The 21,367-nt window shown below is 36.5% G+C and overlaps 1 protein-coding gene across 1 annotated transcript in view; it reads right to left on the minus strand.

The window, feature by feature from the left end:
* The window catches only part of Cd109 (CD109 molecule), a 126,638-nt gene that overhangs the window by 40,255 nt on the left and 65,016 nt on the right, over positions 1–21,367 (minus strand). Inside the window, exons 11-22 of the mRNA XM_026391343.2 lie at positions 20,266–20,490; positions 18,550–18,651; positions 18,396–18,458; positions 17,474–17,650; positions 13,640–13,792; positions 9,795–9,869; positions 9,185–9,245; positions 7,690–7,831; positions 6,715–6,832; positions 4,770–4,883; positions 2,842–3,060; positions 1,753–1,897 (exon numbers count right to left, since the gene is read on the minus strand). Of these exons, the coding sequence (XP_026247128.2) occupies positions 1,753–1,897; positions 2,842–3,060; positions 4,770–4,883; positions 6,715–6,832; positions 7,690–7,831; positions 9,185–9,245; positions 9,795–9,869; positions 13,640–13,792; positions 17,474–17,650; positions 18,396–18,458; positions 18,550–18,651; positions 20,266–20,490 (1,594 nt within the window). The remainder of the gene's footprint in view (positions 1–1,752; positions 1,898–2,841; positions 3,061–4,769; positions 4,884–6,714; positions 6,833–7,689; positions 7,832–9,184; positions 9,246–9,794; positions 9,870–13,639; positions 13,793–17,473; positions 17,651–18,395; positions 18,459–18,549; positions 18,652–20,265; positions 20,491–21,367) is intronic.

Raw genomic sequence — 21,367 nt, forward strand, 5'->3', positions numbered from 1 at the left:
GTATGAAGAAGAGTATTCGGCTATGTAATTTACTTTGAAAACTTACACCATGCCAAGTCCAAATAACTAGTGAAAATCTGATCCTAACAAAAAATGAATACAAAAAAAGAGATCTCTTTCATATGAACAAGATGCAGGCATGCCAAAATGTCTCAAGTTTTAGATGTTAACACAAAAAAAAAATACAGTTCTTATTATTACCCCTGAAAAGTTACATTTTTAATATTCAAAATGAACATAAATTTACAATTTCAAAATCCAAAGTAACAAGCTAGAATTCATACATTTTGGACCTCAAAGTGTTTTTTTTTTAATCATATAAAAATAAGACTTGAAAATCCACTCTTTGCATTCAGCAAAAAAAAAGTTAACCCTCTGAGTATTTTTGTGACCCTAGATAGGACAGACTCATTCCTATTTAGAGAGTGGTAGTATACATTTAAAATTCAGGGATTCTGGGCTGGAATTGTAGCTCAGTGGTAGAGTGCTTGCCATTCGCATGGAAGGCACTGGGTTCAATCCTTATCACTACATAAAAATAAAATAAAGGTATTGTGTCCATCTACAACTAACAAGAATATTTTTTTTTAATTCAGGGATTCTTCTATATGTGCGTATGCAGATGTGTACTGTACCTGCACTGTATTTCTTCTGCATCTCCCAGAATACCAACACTGTGAGAGAAGCATAGGCGGAATGTTCTTAAACAGAGAGCTTCTTTCATTTTTTTAAAGAATTATATCTCAGGCTTCAAATAAAGTCCTCTGCACAGTGATTAGTTCTTTGTGCTTACAAAAATTACACCTGTAGGTAAGATTTTTTTAAAAGTCTGAAGGCCTGACATCCTGGTGTCTTAAAGGCCTAACAAACTATTTAGATGTCTTTAATTAATACATTTTCTACAGTTATTTGTCAAATATAATTTATAACAGTATTCATCTATGTCATTTAGAAGGACCTATTAGATGTGGTAGTTAATTTTATGTGTCAACTTAAGTAGAACAGGTGTGCCCTGACTAAACATTGTTCCTGAGTGTATCTGGTGAGGGTGTTTCTGGATGAGATGAATGTGAGATTTTGTTTCTCTAGAGAACCCTAAGACACCAGAGTGCAAAGGTTATGTTTAATTCTAAAGTATTTTAGATTGCAAGGCACTAAAGTTACCAAGAGACATAACTAGAGTCAGTGCATAGTTTCTTATCCTCAAGATAACCTGTGTCCTGCAGAGAACTGCTCTAGGCAGTAGCTCCCAGCTCTTGGTTATTACAATCACTGTACCTGCCTTACCCATAGCCCAAGAAATTCTACTATAGTTGGTTTAGAGTAAAGCATAGATATCTGTGTCTTTACCAAGCTTCACAGAAGATTCTGATACTCACCAGTGGACAAGAGCTAAGAAGCTGTGCTTTTAGGAACAACCCTTTCATCCAACCACAGCAGGGTAGCACCTTGCTATTCATGGTGTGATATGCCAGAAGCTTCACGATAATATACCTGGGAGCTGATTAGAAACGTAAAATCCCAGCTCCCACCAACAGGGCTTTCAAACAAGATCCCCAGTTGATTCATATGCACATAAGACTGAGAAGAGCTATTATTCTAGGACACATAATTTGCTAACCTTTCTAATATAATCATCAGTTGGGACCAATTAAAAATTCTCATAAATAAATAAGAAAATACATGTATAAATAAATGAATAATATATATTATTACATACAAATTAATCAGAAGAGGGGAATATATTCTTACCAACTGCAGTGATCTGAATTCTTTCACTGCCACTGACCGTATCAGGAGGAAATGAGAAACTGAAAGATTGCATGGTGGTTTGCAGTTTGTTGTCAGTCAAGTCTAGTAGGATGGACTGTGAATATGATTTTTCTATTCCTTCAGCCTATTGAAAAAAAAGGAACACAATTAATATGTTCTCTGCACATCTATTTACAGAGAACTATATGCAGATATGAACACAAACACCAGGCCTGTTGTTCTACAGTTTCTGTACAGCTAGGTAAGTAATTACCATTTCTTAATTCTGACTTCAAATCTGTTAAGTGTTTACCTTCTGGTTGAATTAGAAAAAAGTTTCACAGAGTGTGGTAGAAACAACCAAGGTAAAATGTGATGAGAAAAAAAAAAAAACGTATAGGGTAGGTTCTATTTATTATCGAAAGAGAGGGAGTAAATATTTCATCCAAAATCACATTCAGCAGGGCAGAGATACAAAATGAGGGCTCTCTCACCCCAGAATCTAAATGCACTTGTCTTTTTCTGCAGAATGTCTTCTAAGACAGCCTACAGAATATCTTCTACAGGCACTGAGAATTCCAAAATTTCAAATCTACTTATCAATCTGACCATGATTTAATAGGATCCCAATGTAACAAAGACTAAAGATGTAAATGATTATAAAAGAGACTCTGTGATCTTGAAACTCACTGTCCTGATTAAATTTAAAGAGTATACTGGGGCTGGGGGTGTGGCTCAAACGGTGGCGCACTCGCCTGGCATGTGTGCGGCCCGGGTTCGATCCTCAGCACCACATACAAACAAAGATGTTGTGTCTGCCGAATACTGAAAAATAGATATTAAAAATATTCTCTCTCTTTCTCCCTCTCTCTCACTCTCTCTTTAAAAAAAAGAGTATACTGGCAATTATTCTAAGCATATATGTTATATTTTTACATAGAGATGAGAAAACAACTGGGCATTATCAGGAGGATTGAGGAAAAGATGTACTATGTTTGCCAACAAACTTAACTAAAAGAAAAATCATCTTCTTTGTTCTTTCCAATTCCACATACGTATTTTCATTTATTTTGGACTCCCAATATTTACCTTTACTAAAATCCTCTGAGTGATAGCATCAGAAGCAGTGGGTGAAATAGCCCTGACTGTGATAGGAATTTCTCCCAGATGTGTTGGCCTGACAGGAAAAACAACAGTTGCCCCATCCTCACTGGGAACCAGAATGGTCTGCTGGTGTCCTGTGGCATTGATTTCATTCGAAGTTAATAGAATATCATATCCATCACTTTTCTCAATGATTACCTTAACCTGGAAGAAAAAAATGCCTGAGGTTTTGTATAATAAGAGCTCTTTAGCAAAGTGTATTACCACCACCATAATAAGTGCGGCTATAACTTGCAGCTCAAAACAAGAGAAAGATGAGGCCAAAATTCAGCCAATGAGAGAATGAAAAGGAAAATCCTCATTCAAATCCTCATATGCTTTCCTTTCTACCTCAAGATATTTGGGGAAAAGGCACTCTTCACCTCCATTTCTAGTCCTATCCCTTACATTAAATTCTGTCATTATGCAAAGCCATTGAATGATAAGGCTATACACAGAACGTGGTGTAGGTACCACCACCAGCCTGATTTAACTGTGTTGTTCCATCAGAAAACAATGAGACAAACAAGATGAGATGCTATTACATCCATTGAGAATCTCCGTAAAAATCATTCCAAGGAAAGTGTGACTCAGAAATCAATCCTAAAGTGTATCTTGGTTATAAACTTTTGTAAATTATGCCAAAATTATGTCTCATCAAGAATAGCATTTCTCTAAGCCTTACATTTTACAGATTATTTTCTAATCTATTTTCTCAATTACTTTTCAAAATACTTTTGTGTAGATAATAGTTATGATTCCCATTTTACAGATGAGGAAACTACAATTAAGTTATTTGCTAGTACATGGCAGACTGGACATTGAGCCTTCTGACTGCAAATCTTTTGTTTGTTACACTGTACCATGCTGACTACATTAAAAAAATACAATTAAAAATTTTAAGGACTCACTAGTAGAGTGTATGCTTACCATGAACAAAGCTCTGGGTTTAATCCTCAGCACCAAAAGTAGTAGTAGTAATTATAATAATAATATTAAACATTTTATTATATATTTTTAAAGTATGTCATTTCCAGCCAGGTGTGGTGGCGCATGACTGTAATGCCAGCGGCTCAGAAGGCTGAGGCAAGAGGATTGCAAATTCAAAGTCAGCCTCAGCAACTTAGCAAGGCCCTAAGCAATGTAGCAAGACCGTATCTTTAAATAAATAAAATATTAAAAAGGGCTGAGGATGTGGCTCAGTGGTTAAAGACCTCTGGGTTCAATCCCCAGTACCCAAAAAAATAAAAAAATATCTTTCCATACAATAAAGTTAATTGCATATCCCTAATTACTCTGGGGGAAAATATCAACCATTTGGTTAACACTACTGTGGGCACGGTACAAGCAATGGCCCTCATCCAGGCCTTCCAAGGAATTGACTAGCTAAGGAGACACAAAGCACATGACTCAAAAAATAAATCCTTGAAAGTGTAATATACTGTATAACTATGGGGAATGTAAACACAGCAGAACAGGTTAGATTCCTCAGGAAAGGCATCTTGGTTCCAAGCCAAGTCCTGAAGGGGATAAATTTGCCAAATGCACTGGGCACAGAACGTCAGTGAGATGTGACAACACATTCTAGATGTGGGTGGGGGTAGACAGGAGGGAGAAAGGCATGCCTCCAAGACCATAAGGAAGGACTGTGGCTGAAGGGGAGAACCTGTGCTGGGAATCAAGGAGGAAGTACACAGACCTGCTAATGATTCCCTAGACGTTACTACAGAAGAAGCAACTAACTAAGTACATCCATATTAATCTCCCAGAAAGGTACAGCATGCCTAGAAGCACAGATGTGCAAACACTACCCATGCTAATCCACATGTTTTCTCCTGAAACATAAACAAACAACAAAACCTTAAACACATTACCTCAGTGGCCTCTTTCAAATAATTGAATATGGTTACTTCCAAAGCAAATTCTTCACCTCTGATAACAGAGTAGGGAAGATTCAAAAAAATGAAAAATGGTTGGAAGGCTTGTAGCTGGAAAGAACACAGTGGGTATATATTTTTATTCAGGTCAAATGCTTCACACTATATACAATTAAAAACAATCCTCACAAAGCCTGTGAAGTTTACAAGTCCTCTTAGAATTTTCCGCTTTCCTACCAACAGAAGGCAAATAACAACTTTTCCCAAATAAATTATATCAAATTGTCTTGATTTGTGTTATTCAACATTATTAACCCTACACTTTATTAAATGCCTAAGAGGAATAAGGCACTTCACAAATTATTCCATTAATCATTATAAATCTATAAAGACTTTATGCTCCTATTAAATAGCAAAGTAACGTTCATGGGATCTGTCACTAATAGAACCTCAAGTTAGAGGCAAGTAGAGAAACCAGAAGCAAGTTGCTGTCTACTAATGAAGCAAGTTGCTCTTATTTTATGCTATATTGACTCCATCATCTGCTTTGAAAGCCATTGCCCAAATCAACAGTCTCTGTTTTAGACTAGTGTGGTAAACCTCAACACAGCCGGCCTGGTGACAGTTTACTTCTACACACACATCCATGTGTGTTTCCTCCAGGTGGTCCAACTCTGAAAACGTTGGCTAAGTCCTGCAGGGGAGGCTGAGCCCCTCCCCTGACTCTGAGGTTTAGTTTAAATCTTCTAGAGGTTTCTTTGGACATTTGTGAAGGTGTCTTAGGTCATCACAATGCTTGGAGGATGCTACTTAGTGGGTGAAGGTCTGTAATATTCAGGACCGACCCAAACAATGAAGGACTGTTTCATATTCCTCAGGACTCTTGAATGTTTCTTTAGATATGCACATAGCTAAAGTACCTATTTAAAATGACTTAAGCTAACTACATAATTCCAATTTAAATATGACGACACTAAATTTTTCTGAGAGAAGAATGCATTTTGGTTTGTTTGTAACTTTACCAAAAGTTGTTCACCATTTCAGAAATTTACAGGCAGCACCACTCAAGGATTTTGAGTTGCTGAAATAATACATGTACATCAAAACACTCCTGTAGTATTGCACACAGGGCGATTCCAGGCATGGCATAAGCATTTAAAATTTCACTGTATCTTTAGTGCAATAATGTCTGATCATGAACATATTGAAATACATATCATGTTATCATGTGTTACTTTCTTTTTATTTCTCTTAGTATCTCACTTAAGGCATCATGTTAACTTTTTTGAAATTGTATACATAGGTATACTATGCTTTCTACTAATTTCATTTTGGGATGCAAAAGAGGCAAAACAAATATGTTATAAAGAATAACAGAAGTGAGGGGCTGGGGTTGTAACTCAGTGGTAGAGTGCTTGCCTCACATGTGTGAGGCACTGGGTTTGATTCTCAGCATCGCATATAAATAAATGAATAAAATAAAGGTCCATTAACATCTAAAAAGAATCAAAAAGAAAAAGAATAACAGAAGCGAGAAGTATTGGTCTTTGGCCATTCATAGTCATGTTATTCCTCTTAGTAACTAGAAACGAGATGTGATGGCATGTCTACTAGGGGACATCTTGAGAAGTTGTGCTCATCCATGAAGGACACATGGAAATTCTCTCTCCTCTCTCTGTTCTGGCCATTGGAAGTTGTTAGAGCACATCCATAATAAACTTTTCTATCCTAATCTTAATACGGACACTTACCACTTAACACTCTAATATAGCTCTCTTTCTAAAATTTAAAACAGATGAAAATCAGAAAGGAAAAATTTAAAAAAATCTCTAAACTATGATAAACATTATAAGCAATCATTTTTTAAAAATCTGTTGAGTAGCTGGAACTTCCTTAGCTTCATGGTACTGTAACAGTAATAAGCAGCCCCTCCATAGGTTACCTCCACTGGAGCAGTCGTTAATCCAAGACCTAAGTCTTCGGAGATCACAAAAGCAGTAGCCACCCAAGAAGTGATAGAGTCAGGTACTGTAACTTCAAATTCCTGGTAAATCTTGGATCTGAAATCAAGACAAACATAGAAATCACAAAACCAAGAACTGACATATTTCAAAATAAGTCAACAACTATTTTTGGAAGAATTTTAATTTTATATATCACTTATATATCTAAATTTAAAACCATTTAGCATAAAAAAGGCAGATCCCAAGTTCTCAAAAAAGAGGTCATGATATTTCATACTAATTCAAATTCCAATAAATTCTTTCTATAATATTTATATCTTCAGAATTGCCACTGTAGTTTCATAAATTTTATATAAAGAATAAATACATATTTTCAAACTTCAATTTTTTTCTCAGTTTGAAGAAGAGTTACTATAAATACTGTTATTTATTTTTTTCTGAGATTATTTTAAGTATTCCTAAATAGCTATCTATATATTACTGTGTAGAACACAATTTCTTTCATCAGGTAGCACACTGTTTAGCAGTGAGGCTGAATTCCTTCCACCCTCCATGTCCCTCCTTCCCCTGAGGATGTTCTGTGAGTATCAGTAGCAGCACTGCCAGTGGTCCAGGAGGTGATCACCAGTGCTTCTCACCGAATGGCAACAAATGTATGTCCAGCAATTTTTCTCCAGTGAGAATTATGAGACTTCAAAGTTAAAATCACACTTCATTGAGGGATTAAAAATAAAAAGACCTATCATCTTCTTGTTAATAATCTCCTGCCATAATTTCCACGTGGCTTTATTAAATACTACAGTTAGATTTGATGAACATCCTAAAACAAAATCCTCTTGGTCTACTTAGTTGTTCATCAACTATGTACTATGTCCTCTAGAAAAAGAGCAAACCTTATTTAAAACATATACTAAGTGAAATATGTGTGAACAAAGAACTTTATAAATGTTTACCCCATATCAGTGTCTAGCCAAATCCAAGTCTCTGGAAAATGCTTTCTTACACGTGGGTTGCTAAATGAAGAAAAATCATTAATATCTACTGGATACCCCTGGGTTTCCTCCACAAACATCTCAGCATACTCCGCAGTATCATCTAAAAACAAATATTGATAGTGGTTAGAAAAACAGTCATGGGAGAAAATGAATTGTAAACTTGGTGCATGGACTCCTAGCCCCTCTCTGCTGCAGGAGATCTTAGTCTGTCTTGTCCAACCTTCTCATTTTCTCAGATGAGAAATCTGATAGGCAGAGAAGTCAAGTGATTTACCAAACACCACATGGACAGTGACCTCAGAGCCAGAAATAATTTTTTTAAACTGTTTCCTGTTCCTAATGACCAATAATAATAAAAAAATACAGTTCAAATGCTTAAATTTTTAACTTGATTTTTTTAAGTATTTAAAAGTATCATTTTAAAACCATTTATAACTTTTCTACTCCTCTCTTTCTACCTCCTTAGTGCTGACAATAAAATAAAGACTATAGCAGGCGTTGGGCAGGATTTGATAAGTAGAAATGAAAAAAGATGCATAAAAACAGAGACTGGAAAATGGATAAAGACAGATTCTTGGAAGGCTCGTAGGATAGAGAATTGTATGAGGAAAATTAAGTGTAGCACATGTTTTTAATAAATAAATATCATAAAAACTCATAAATCTTTAAAACTATCAAATATTTTTTAAGTTTCAGAACAGAGGCTCATGGTGTGACAAGAACCAACAGAAAGCCAGATAGCCTGGGGCTGAGTGCAGAGTAACTGAGAACACCTGATAGGAAATTCAGACGAGGAACTGTGATAGTTCTGGAACACTTTCAAGATGATATTAGTAAATTTTACCTGAAAAAAAGAGGGAATAGCTTCTACAGTTAACCACCCTTATGTATACATTTCCTCCAGTCCAAATATTTTATGATTTCTTTGTAAGAGTATACTTTTTTTTTTTATTTTTCAGTGGTCAACTCCATGGATGAAGAGTGTGTGTGTGTGTGTGTGTGTGTGTGTGTGTGTGTGAGAGAGAGAGAGAGAGAGAGAGAGAGAGAGAGAGAGAGAGAGAGAGAGAATATCTACTTTTGGCATCTGGGCTATTTCTGAGTGAACATCAAAAAGCTAGAAAACACAAATGTTTCAAAACATTTGTGTTTCTCCTTTGAAGTAGTTCCAAAATAATAGCACAGCTTTCAATACAAATTGGAACCAATATGTTCAAAATATAACCACCTCAAAGGATTACACAAAACAAATGAAAAGCATACATTTCAAAGACAGGAGCTCAGAAGAACATTTTATGTCATGGCCCAGATGTACTTCCAAGTATGATAAATTCCAAATATTTTAAGATACAATATTCATGTTCAACCAGAAAATATCCATACCTGTATAAAGTAATACTAAAGGTCTGATGTAAAAGACAAATATCTTGCAAGCATACTGCCAGTTTTTACTTACAAACAATATCAACATAATCCTTCACAAGGTTTGCATCCGTCAATACCCAGAGACCACATTCCTAGAAAAAATAATTTTAATTTTCTTTTAAAATAAACATTTAGATGTTCTCTAATCACAGAAGTCTCCAACACTCTAGATTCACTCTTGCCCATTCTTGAGAGGTTAGATATAATTCTCTCTCTCTCTCTCTCTCTCTCTCTCTCTCTCTCTCTCTCTCTCTCTCTCTCTCATATGCATGAACAGCCATTTCAAAGTCAAAGAAAGTAATATGAAGGAAATAAACTATTTGTTTAGTGATAATTCCATTTCTCTCTCTAATGGTGAATTTTTCCATTTACTTTTATAACTGAAAGGATGATTATCTTTCCATCTCCAATTATACTTATGTAATAGTGCACTTTAGTGACACATATAATAAAAGGTTAACATTTCACAATGATCTTTAATTCTGATAGTGTTTGATATAGTAAAAGATACTATGGTCTTCAAATTATAGAACAAATCTAATACTTTTTTTTTCTTTTGCGGTGCTGGGGATTGAACCCAGGGCCTTGTGCATGTGAGGCAAGCCCTCTACCAACTGAGCTACATCCCCAACTGAACATACCTTAAAGACAGCAAAAGAATTCATAAACATGCCTAAATAATATCCTGTGTTATAAAGTTCCAAGTCATGGACCACCTACAAAGAAGATAAAATACACAGAATGATTAGTTTCATATCAATACTTTCTGTCTTCCACATCACTTCTTATAAGTAACTTAGATTAGTCATAGCCCCCAGGCTTATTAAACTTGAAAATGATTCAAATCAAGGAGTAATGAATACGTGAATGTTCTGCTCATGATTCAATTGGTTGGAATTATAGTTCTTCCAACCAATTTTAATAAACTTATTTTTATTCTGCTTAGCAATCCAGAACTCCTTCAAGTACAAAATTGAGTTTTGCCCAGAAGGAACTTAAATGTCACTGATTGACAGATCAACATATAAAGGTCAGTATTAAAAATTATCTGGCAGAGATATTTAAACTGGATGGCAATGAATATATCTATAAAATATCATTTACCTATTTTTTCAATAACCTAAGCAGACAATTCAGAAAAGAGGAAATATAAATTATTAACAGGAAGAAAAAAATATTCAACCTCATTTATGATCAAAGCAATACAAATTATACCTATAAGATAATATTTCCAAATTATACCAATAATAATAACATTAGAAATATTATTATTTTTTAAGAATAGTACTCATTGCTAACAATAATAGATAAATAGGCTAAAAGAGTGAGTAAAACTCTCATTCTTTTTCCTCAAAAATTTAAATATGTAATTTAGAATATGACTCAGCAGTTCCACTCCTAGATGCATACTAAAAAGAACCAAAATCAAACACTCAGAGATACTTCTAAACAATGTTCATTACAGCATTACTCACAATGGCCAAAAGGTAGAAGTAATAAGTAAATATCTAGAATAAATAAATAGGTAAACCAATCAAATTCATAAAAGACAGAAGTGGATTAGAGGTTGCCAGGGGTCAGGGCCAGGGGAAAATGGGGAATTACTGCCTGAATGTTACAGCATCTCTGGAGCAATGAAAGTTTTGGAATTACTAATGGCAGCTATACAACTTTGCAAAGAAATTAATGCCACTGAATTGTACGTTAAAATGGTAAAAGTGGCAAATTTTATGGTATACGTGTTTTACTATAATAACAAAATTAAAGTATTATATCTTTTTAGGTCAGTTTTGATACTTCTCCCTATTTACATTAGCATTGACCAAGACAAACTGAGATAAAGGTAAAAACCATGAAAAAATCTAAGTTGAAAAAAACTCATTCTAGGATAGAGTTAAACACCTGCAACCTCTGTTTCAGCTAATAACCATTGTTACATCCGCATTAAGTGAACATGATGATCTGGCACTGTGTTAGTTTTTTGTGGCTGTGACTGAAATTCCTGACAAGAACAATTTAGAGGAGAAAAAGTTTATTCTGAGCTCACAGTTTCAGAGGTTCAGTCCGTGGTCAGCCGACTTCATTGCTGTGGGCCAAAGGTGAAGCAAAGCATCATGGGGAAGAGCATGGCAGAAGAATGCAGCTTAAGACATGGTGGCCAGGAAGCAAAGAGGGAGAGAAGGAGGATTCAGGAGGACAAGCTATAATCCCCAAGGCATGCCCTAGTGACCCACGTCTTCCAGCCATGTCCCATCTGGCTACAGTTACCCCTTAGGATAGTAATCCTTTCAAAGTATTAACCCATGAAGTGATTGGGTTACAACTCTCATAACCTAATTTTTTCACCTCTGAACATTCCTACATTAACACAGTAACATTTAGGGGACACTTCCAATCCAAACCATAACAGTCACCAATAAGAAAACGATCAAATGAGAAAACAAAAAGTTTCATCATGTCTCAAAAAGCTAGCAAATGTAGTTAGGCCAACCCATAGATGATGGAGCCAGGGCCAGAGTCAGACATAATGAGAAAAAAGGTTTTAATTTCATGACTCTAGCTCTGCCACAAAATACAAATACTTGAAGATCTGCTTCTGCTCTCACTCAAGTAGGAACAGATGTTAACTAATCAAGAAGCAGCATGTATCTCATAAAGCAATCCTCCTTTTCTCACTGCCTCAATAAAAAGCACTGCAAAGCTGCAGCACAAGCTAACAATGGGAAGGCTAATGCCTAAGAATTGTTCCTGGAAGATCTAGTACAATCGAAGTACTCTAAACATTCAACAAGAAACAGGGAAGCCAGGACAGACTGGTATCACAGGCTCCTAACTCCCACCTTCAGAGTCAACTCTGGAGAAATAATAAAAGCAAAGAGAAAATTTGGATGAGTGAGATACAAAAATTCCCAAAAGAGTGGAGGATATCTTGAACTGGTGCTGGAAGGAAGCAAATGGCTTCAGTATGAGGCAGAATATAACTAAAGAGAAACCAGGAGACAGGATGGAAGAAGGTTTTTATAATTCTGCTGTTGCTTCTTTCCAGGAGATAGCATTAGGAAAATCATTCTTTTCAATTTCCCTGTCAAGATCAACAGCAGCTGACTGCCCTTGTAGATGCCCCAAAGATAATAGCAGGAGGGCATGTCTGATGTGAGAAAAACATGGCCAGACCCTCCTCCCCAACTCTTCCTAACCCTCAGAGCTTGGATCATAATCTCTTCCTAGTGCTTCATTTCCCTAAGAGTTTAAGTGAAACTCTGAATAGAAGCACATAGCAAAAATAAAGGAACAAGAGTAATGAGTTTCAACCCATTCTTTATCTTTAAAATCCCAGGACCTACACCAAAAATTGGAGCCTGGTATTCAGTTTTCCCCCAATAGATGTTATCAGAAGAGAGAGACATCCAAAAGACACTCAAAGGTTATAACTACCAAAGAAAAATATCCAACTGGACAACATATGGCATGTGAAGCATAATTGTTGAAAAGATCAACTCAAGAATTTAAAATAAGCCTAGTAAACATGCATAAAGAGATATAAGAGAAATATTAGCAATATGGAAAAGGAAAAAGCCAAGTGCAGTGGCATACACCTATAATCCCAATGACTATGGAGGCTGAGGCAGGAAGATCACAAATTCAAAGCCAGACTCAGCAACTTAGTGAGGCCCTAAGCAACTCAGTGAGACCCTGTCTCTAAATAAAGTACAAAAAGGGGCTGGGACGTTGCTCAGTAGTTAATCACCTCTGGGCTCAATCCCTGTTACCAAGAAAAAGAAAAAAGGAACAAAAAATATGACCCAAATGAAAAACAGGTACTAAAAATATAATAGCTAACAAAATAAAAATAAGTTAAAAACAAAAATGAAAATCACAGCCAGCATAAAGAAAAAAATAAAATTTATCAAAGTAGGATAGATAAGATGATAAATAATCTCAGAGCTGGAAGAATCAATGGAAGAACTCTCAAAGAACTACAGAAAAAGAGACAGAAAACATGAAACAAAAAAAATGGAGAGATACAAAGGATAAAAGTAGAAATGCCAAATTTCTGAATAATAGGAGTCCCAGAAAGAGATAAAAAATAAAATGGGAAGAAAAAAAGAGTGGATACAAATTTGCAGGATTAAAAACTGAAAAAAAGAACATAGAGGGCAATCCATAATAATACAGAATTAAACGACACCATCATCTGGTCAGGGCAGGGAAGGAGAAGGAAATGCCATGGAGACAAAAAGGATATGAGAATGAAGGGAAGGGGAGGAATGGGAACAGGAAAGACAGTAGAATGAATCGGACATCACTTTCCTATGTTCATATATGAATATACCACCAGTGAAACTCCACATCATGTACAACCACAAGTTGGGATCCTAATTAGAATGTATAATGTGTCAAAATACACTCTGTCGTGTATAGCTAAAAAGAACACATTTTTTAAAAAAGAAAAAAAAGTGTATAATTTTTAAAAAGCTAAACTTACATTTTCCATTGTAATATCATTTGAGGCATTCATCAGATTCACACTTTTGTCAACAGCTACAATCCCAACTACTGAGTCCGGCTGTGTTACAGAGACCCTGAGAGAGACTTTCTCAGAAGGTTCAGCATGAGCTTTGCTCCAAGACAGCTTTATCTAAGAAAGGGAGAAAATAGGATTGATTGATTTCACTTTTTAAAAATCATTACTTACATACTCTACCAATAACAGATCAACGACTCAAAATCTAAAAATTTCTTTACTTGCCTTGGTCCAGGGATAATTCTAAAACCATACATAAGAAAATAACAAAAAGAAAACTATTCCCTCATACTTGCAAGTCAACTTCTCACAGTAGTTATAAATCTGAATTATCCTTCCCATCTCTCTTCCCTGTCTCTCTCCCTCTCCCATTCTTCATCCCCCAGCCAATGCTTGACATAAGATAGCAGTGTCTAGCACACCTGGGAAGGACAACATCCTAGAGGGGGCACACAAAAGACGAAAGAAACCTAAAGTACCTATGTGTAGGTGACCTGGATTTGGGAATAAACACAGAGAGCTCCCAGAGGACTCACAGAACTAGCTGGGCTGTGAGATATGGGGGTTCTGTCCGAGACCTCTGTGTCATAAGTCTCCGTGGCTACCTGAACTTCTTGTCATTACACACAACGAAGTGTGGTCCTACTACTTCTTAGAAACTGTCAGTCATTGCATGACTGCTGAACAGAGGGCTTTGTCATGAGGCCCCTTCCCACTGGGGACTCTCATTTCATCTAGCATCTCTACATTCCCCTGTATCAATGATGGCACCATCTGTCCAAGATGGCCTTAATGTCATCCTAGGCTTCATTAAACTTCGGATAGGCTTCTTCCTGACTGTAGCCCCCAACGTTCCTCTCCTTAGAACATTTGCTTTAGACAACTGGCAATTCAAAGTCTTTCTCTGTCTCTTTAAAACGTAAATATCCTGGTGGGAGCCATCCTCTCAAAGTATAATCATAAAGAAAGGCAGAGTCCCAGCTATTTTCTTAGTCTCAATGGGAAAGTGGGAGCCAACTTCAATAAGTGCTGATTAGCAAAAACTGAGGGTCTAAACACTTACCAATATCCCCACAACAACCTCCAGTACTTTTATTTTAATTCACCCAATGCTTTAACACTCTCCTGCGTTTTGTTTCAATAAACTTGAATTCAATCTCTAGTCCATTGTAGAGTCTTGAGTTAAAGTATTCCCCTCCTGCCTATCTGATCTGGTGCAATACACTCCTCAAGCCTTCATATCTAGTTTACTTTCTTCACCTACACTCTAAAAGAGAGAGGGGTTATAGGGTGGGAAGTAGTGTATTCTAGGCTGTCTTAGACCTTGTAGTTCACTCTATTCTCTGAACCTCAGACACCCCATGGCTTCAACTTACACTTTTATGTGGATAATTTCTAAACCTACATCTTCTTATCCCTTTCTATATCTCATTCATTCATTCCATTGTCATCGTTGAACATCAACAAAGATTCACAAATTTTCTCCTAAACACTTTCTATTATGATTCATGCAGTTTCTGCATAGTGCAATAATTGTTGCATAAAAGTTTAAGATATATCTTTGCAAATGGAACTGAAACTAATTTCCTATCTCATATGTCTAAGAAATTTCTTGAAATATGCTCTCAATACACTCTGCTTCCTCAACATCCATGATCTTGTATACTGTTACTACTTTTAGAGGTTGATCTCACTTTCAGAAATGTGTCTCCTTGGTTAAGCCTCCATGACTCCTACTTTAAAATTCACTTTTGTCAAGTGACTACTATTACTAGAAGTAAAAATTGGGCTCTGAAGCTAACAAAATATAGTCTTTTCTTTTTTTTTTTTTTTTTGTAGTTGTAAATGGACAGCATGGCTTTTTTTTATATGCTCATTTTGTATGCAGTGCTAAGAATCTAACTCAGTGCCTCATATGTGCTAGGCAAGCACTCTGCCATGAGCCCCAGCCACAACCCCATTGTGTTTTCTTTCTTTTTTTTAACAATTTTTAATATGTAGTTGGACACAATACCTTTATTTTATTTATTTGTTTTTATGTGGGGCTGAGGATCAAACCCAGGGCCTCACACATGCTAGGTGAGTGCTCTGCCGTTGAGCCACAACCCCAGCCCCTGTGTTTTCTTTCTTAAAAAAGAAAAATATCTCGTGTCTTTTTATCAGACAAAAGTAGAAGTTTATATTCTGATAATCAAAGTTAGGGTTAACAAGTCTCAACAAAAGAAAGCATGGAAGAACCATACTCTGTAAACCACTGCTTTAAAACAATGAGGACTAGAAAGACAGTAATTTTTAGTAAACTATGGCTGATCCATGTGAGATGATTCAATCATGTTTCTTTTCAGTTAGGGGCCAAGGCAGCTTTCTACACAAGCTGATTACTCAGGCTATAAAAAGCAATGATGCATCTGGAGGCCAGGCTTCACACAGGTCCTCATGTGCAAGGTGACCAAGTGTATTAAAAAATCTGTCCCAGGTTAGTTTCCAGCTGATGTAACAGATAAACCAAGCCCAGGTCTGCTTCTTAAACTCATCGCAGATGGCCTCACTTCCTCACGCCATGGCAATGTCAAACCACACAAATACTATGGTGCCACTGAATTTCACAACCGAGCAACGTCAACTCAACTATTTGAAAAGTCCTGAATGGTTTCATGTGTTGAGAGCCACAGCCAAAGGGGCCCCAGCAAACTTCCAGCTGCCAGCAAACTTCCAGCTGCCGGCTGATGATTGGCTCACAGTGGCCCCAGCAACATCTAGCTGATTGGCTCCTCTGCGGTGATGTTCATTGGGCTGTTTCCCTGCCCTTCAAGCTGCCAGCTGATGATTGGCTCACAGTGGCCCCAGCAACATCTAGCTGATTGGCTCCTCTGCGGTCATGTTCATTGGGCTGTTTCCCTGCCCTTCAGACTGCCAGCTGATGATTGGCTCACAGTGGCCCCAGCAACATCTAGCTGATTGGCTCCTCTGCGGTCATGTTCATTGGGCTGTTTCCCTGCCCTTCAGACTACGGAACTGCTCATTGGGGGACTTCTTTGGCTCCGCCCACACGACCTAGCCAATCGGCCTCAAGAGCAGGAGGATGGTGGGAGGTGGTGTGGTGTGTGAGGAGAGGCTTGTGGAAGCCGGTGGTGGCAGTTGGGCTCTGAGGGTTTTTCCTGAGGAGCTGCTTTGTTTGGCGTTTGTAGTTTTAAAAATAAAGTTTGTTTCTTTTGACAAGTGGCTCCTGAATTGTGCCCAGCCAGACTGCGGCATTCATGTTTTTAAGTTGAAGTCTTACAGCCAAGAACATTGTGTCACAAATAAGACCCATAGAGCCAAACATTTCCATATGCAAAAACCCATATGTAGGGGCTGGGGTCATGGCTCAGTGGTAGGGTGCTCACCTAGCACAGGTGAGTCACTGGGTTCAATCCTCAGCAATCCATAAAAATAAAGGCATTATGGGGGGCTGGGGTTGTGGCTCAGTGGTAGAGCGCTTGCCTAGCATGTGTGAGACGCTGGGTTCAATCCTCAGCACCACATAAAAATAAATAAAATAAAGTTGTTGTGTCCAACTACGACTAAAAAAAATTAATAAAATAAAATAAAGGCATATGATCACCTACAACTAAAACAAAATTTTTAAATACATACATAGTAACTAAATACAGAAGAGGTTTTACCATAGTTTTAAAGGGAATAATATATCCTCCCAACCAATTCAGCTTAGTGATACTTTTCTAAAGAAACAGTATATGTCTCAGACTTCACTAATATAAGATTTTCTTTTAAATATTATTATCTAAATCTTACCTTATTTTTAAAAATAAGCTGAACAGGAATTTTTAAGACATCATTTATAATTTCTCCATCATCTTCAACATAATACACAATTATACAAGCCTTTGGTGCCCAAGAACTTTCTGGTATTAAAGAGAAGGTTGTTGTATTTTGTTTGCCTACAGCTACCAACTGTCCTTTGGATATTACCTGAAAAAAAAATAATAGATAAATTTAAATTTTTACTAAAGCTAGTAAGGAGCTCAACTGAAGTTATATTTATCATAATTTTAAGCAAATCCATAAATCTTGACTTAAACCAGTCTTGACACCTTTTCAAATACAAGAAAACCTACTTGACAGATAATATAACCTAAGAAATAGAAATTGAAGATTAAAACAATGCTGATTGGAGTAACAGCTTTGTAGTCAAAAATCAATATTTTTAATTCTCAATTTATTGGCATTTTTCATTTTTATTTGTCACGTAACATTTGTACATACTTATGGGTCATGGTATGATATTTCAGTACAGCATGTAATGATCAGATTAAGGTAACTGGCATATCTATCCCCTCAAACAATTATCATTTCTTCATCTTGGTAAAGAATCTATTTTTGATTGGAGAAATACAGGACTCCACTGGGAAAGTTGGATTTAAAATATTACAAAGCAATCATGCCAATTTTTATTTTCTCTTATATTTTACAAATTTCTACCCAAGGATGTATATTATTAATCTAATAGAAATTAGAATTTTAAACACAGTGCTAAAATTAATCGTCTAGTTTACATTAGAAATGCAAACACAGATGAAAAAATTTAAAAAAATATTTTGATTGCAATATAAAAGGGACAGCCTAATTTTAAAATAAATTCAGTGTAGACATAATATAGATACCATTTAAGATAATTCTATAATAAATCATAAATTTAAATTCTATAAGAGATTACCATATAGCTAAATTCCTTCAATTGCTTGTTGCCATTGACCACCAATTCAAAAGGTGATCCCACCTTAAAAAAAAAAAAACTCAGTTAATATGCACATATCAATGGCAAGAGAGTCCAATTGTACTGTAATTATCAGGTGAATTATACATATTACCTTTATATTTTCATCTCTTGCTTTTAGCTGGATGTATGTCTTACTGGGAGATGTAAACATGCCATGAACTGCCATGCTACTTACACTAGCAAGAAAATAAGCCTAGAGCAAAAGAAAGAAAGCCATAAATTTTCACCTTGAGTAACCTTGAGAAAAGATGCTGTCTGATGAATAATTACTAAAAGCCAAATTCACTTTCTTTTTTTGAGCAGTAAAAATACATTTACCAGATACTCATCTTCATCATTTTATAGCCATACCATCAAGAATCTGCCAATTTGTTTTTTTTAATTGGTTTTCTTTAATTCTTTATGAAAATTCGAACAATGTTTTAGCATTCATCATTTAAAAGAATTTGATAAATTATTTTAGGAGTGAATAAAAATAAATTGTACTCAAAAAGCACACATAATAATGATGAAAAAATTTACCATTTTTTCTTCTGTAAGTTGTTTATCTTAATAGAAAACAGGAAGTGTGTGAAAATTTCCACAATTGTTATTGTTATAATGGAATCTCTTTATAAATCTGTGGCATTTACACTTGTCTCAATGTTATATAATTCTTAATATATATAATTTTTTTATTTTTTTTATTTTTTTTTTGTTGGTTGTTCAAAACATTACATAGTTCTTGATATATCATATTTCACACTTTGATTCAAGTGGGTTATGAACTCCCATTTTTACCCCATATACAGATTGCAGAATCACATCAGTTACACTTCCATTGATTTACATATTGCCATACTCGTGTCTGTTGTATTCTGCTGCCTTTCCTATCCTCTACTAACCCCACTCCCCTCCCCTCCCAAGAATCTGCCAATTTGAAAAACACAAGAGTCTTTACTATAATAACCTGGGCTGGAGTGGGGGGTGTCACAGCTCTTTTTCAGAAACAAAAGTTATTTTATCAAGAAACATTCTGATAATGAAATGGAAAAGGAACCCTTTCCTTTTCCACAATACACAGCTCACAAACACCTCACTCAATCCACCAAGGTTCAGAGTGCAAATCAAAGAAGCCACATCTGTGGAGCACCCTGCTCAGCCAGGGCCCTGAATGGAGCAGGACAGAGTAACCAGAAGGCAGGTAGCAGGGATGGCTGAGGATTCTCAGACAAACCACTCTGGGAAAGAAAGCTCAGCAAAGGTTTTACAAATACATAAACCTCTTTGATTCCACCTCCTGCTAAAATAAATTCACTTTTATTTTTATTTTCCAGTACTAGGGATTAAACCCATGTTTAATTAAGGCCTCACTCATGCTAGGCAATTGCTCTACTGCTGAGCTATATCCCTACCTCTTTCCTATGTTATATTTTTATATGGCTCTCTAAGTTACCCAGGCTGTCCTCCAACTTGTGATCCTCCTCCCTCTGCCTCCTGAGTAACTGCCATTACAGACGTGTATCACACACTAAAAATAAAATTTCGAATGACTAAAAATCAACCTAGATCCCGGTTTTATGGAGCTTCTCCATCATATCTTCACATTGTTATATTTTACTCTGCTCTTCAAAATGAACTTACAAGGAAACATTCAGGCCAATCCTTAGTCACTGTCATCAAATTATTTCTAACACTTTCTCCCATTTTAAAAAACAAAAACATGTGCACTTCCTTTGTACTTTGAGCTCTGATAGGTTGAGTATCTACATAGTTACAATTGAGATGATGGTGTCCCGGAACCATAATTGTGGGAAACAGAGGTCACCTTCAGCTGTAGCTCACTGGAGTTGTCCAGGATTGGGAATTCAATCTTAAAGATTCCATTTGGGGGGACTGTATAATTCACGATCTGGACAGTGTCCATGTCCTGATTGCCACGGTTCTGTCTGCTCCAGAAATCGGTTTTGTTTCTCTGTGTCACTGTTATGACTACATTATTTCTTCTTTCTTCAAGAGTCAGTTGGTTGCCATCAGAACGGCTTACCTTCACCTAATTGTCAAAACAAGATATTTTTAAAACAGGTAATTTAAAAAAAAAAAAGATTTAAGTTGAGCTGGCTGCAGTTTCCATCTGTAATATCCCATGACACTAAGTCTCAACAGTTATTGATGGCACTCTCATCTTCAGATTCATTGGCCTCTCTGTAGGAGGCATCTAGAGGCCCAGGATCCTGCTTTCTGAACATTATGGCTTCCTTGACTTCCATGGCTCCACAGCAGTCTCCTTCATTTCATACCTCTCCTTGTGCACCCTCTCAGTGTCCTTTATGGTTCCCCTTTCCTCTCACAAAATATGGGAATTTGTCAAGGCCAAATAATCAGTAAACTCTTCCTCAAAGGTCTCAGTGTTCCTAGGGCTTAGCTTGTTGTTTCCTTGGGATTATACGGCAAATTCAAAAACCCTGTTTTTACCTTGCACTGCATCTCACAACAAAATACCTCCAATTCCCTCCAAGAAATTTTCACTTGGCTCCCAGTCACCAGGAACTCAGCATGTCTAACACAGAACAACCATCTTGCCTTGCTTTTTTCATTGATACCACAATTCTTCAAAACTTACTTTCCGAAAGTTCCCTCCCTCACCCTACCTCCAGAATCTAATGAACACCCAGACATATATTTCTCTGCTCCACCTGCCATTCTAACAGCCACCACCACGAGGCTCCCCATCGCCCCACGCCCAGGCTGCTTCCATCCTCCATAACCCCATCAGTCCTACTCAAACAGTTTCCACCATATCCCTAGGGTATAAAATTCAAATCCATTTGGGAGACATTCAGGACCCTCCAGTTTTATCACTCCCAGAAACAATGCTCAGCTGGGACTGCAATTGTCCAGTCACTGTCTTCTGAATACCTCTGAATTTG

Source organism: Urocitellus parryii, chromosome 8 (assembly GCF_045843805.1).
Source record: "Urocitellus parryii isolate mUroPar1 chromosome 8, mUroPar1.hap1, whole genome shotgun sequence".
In the NCBI taxonomy this organism is placed as follows: Eukaryota; Metazoa; Chordata; class Mammalia; order Rodentia; family Sciuridae; genus Urocitellus; species Urocitellus parryii.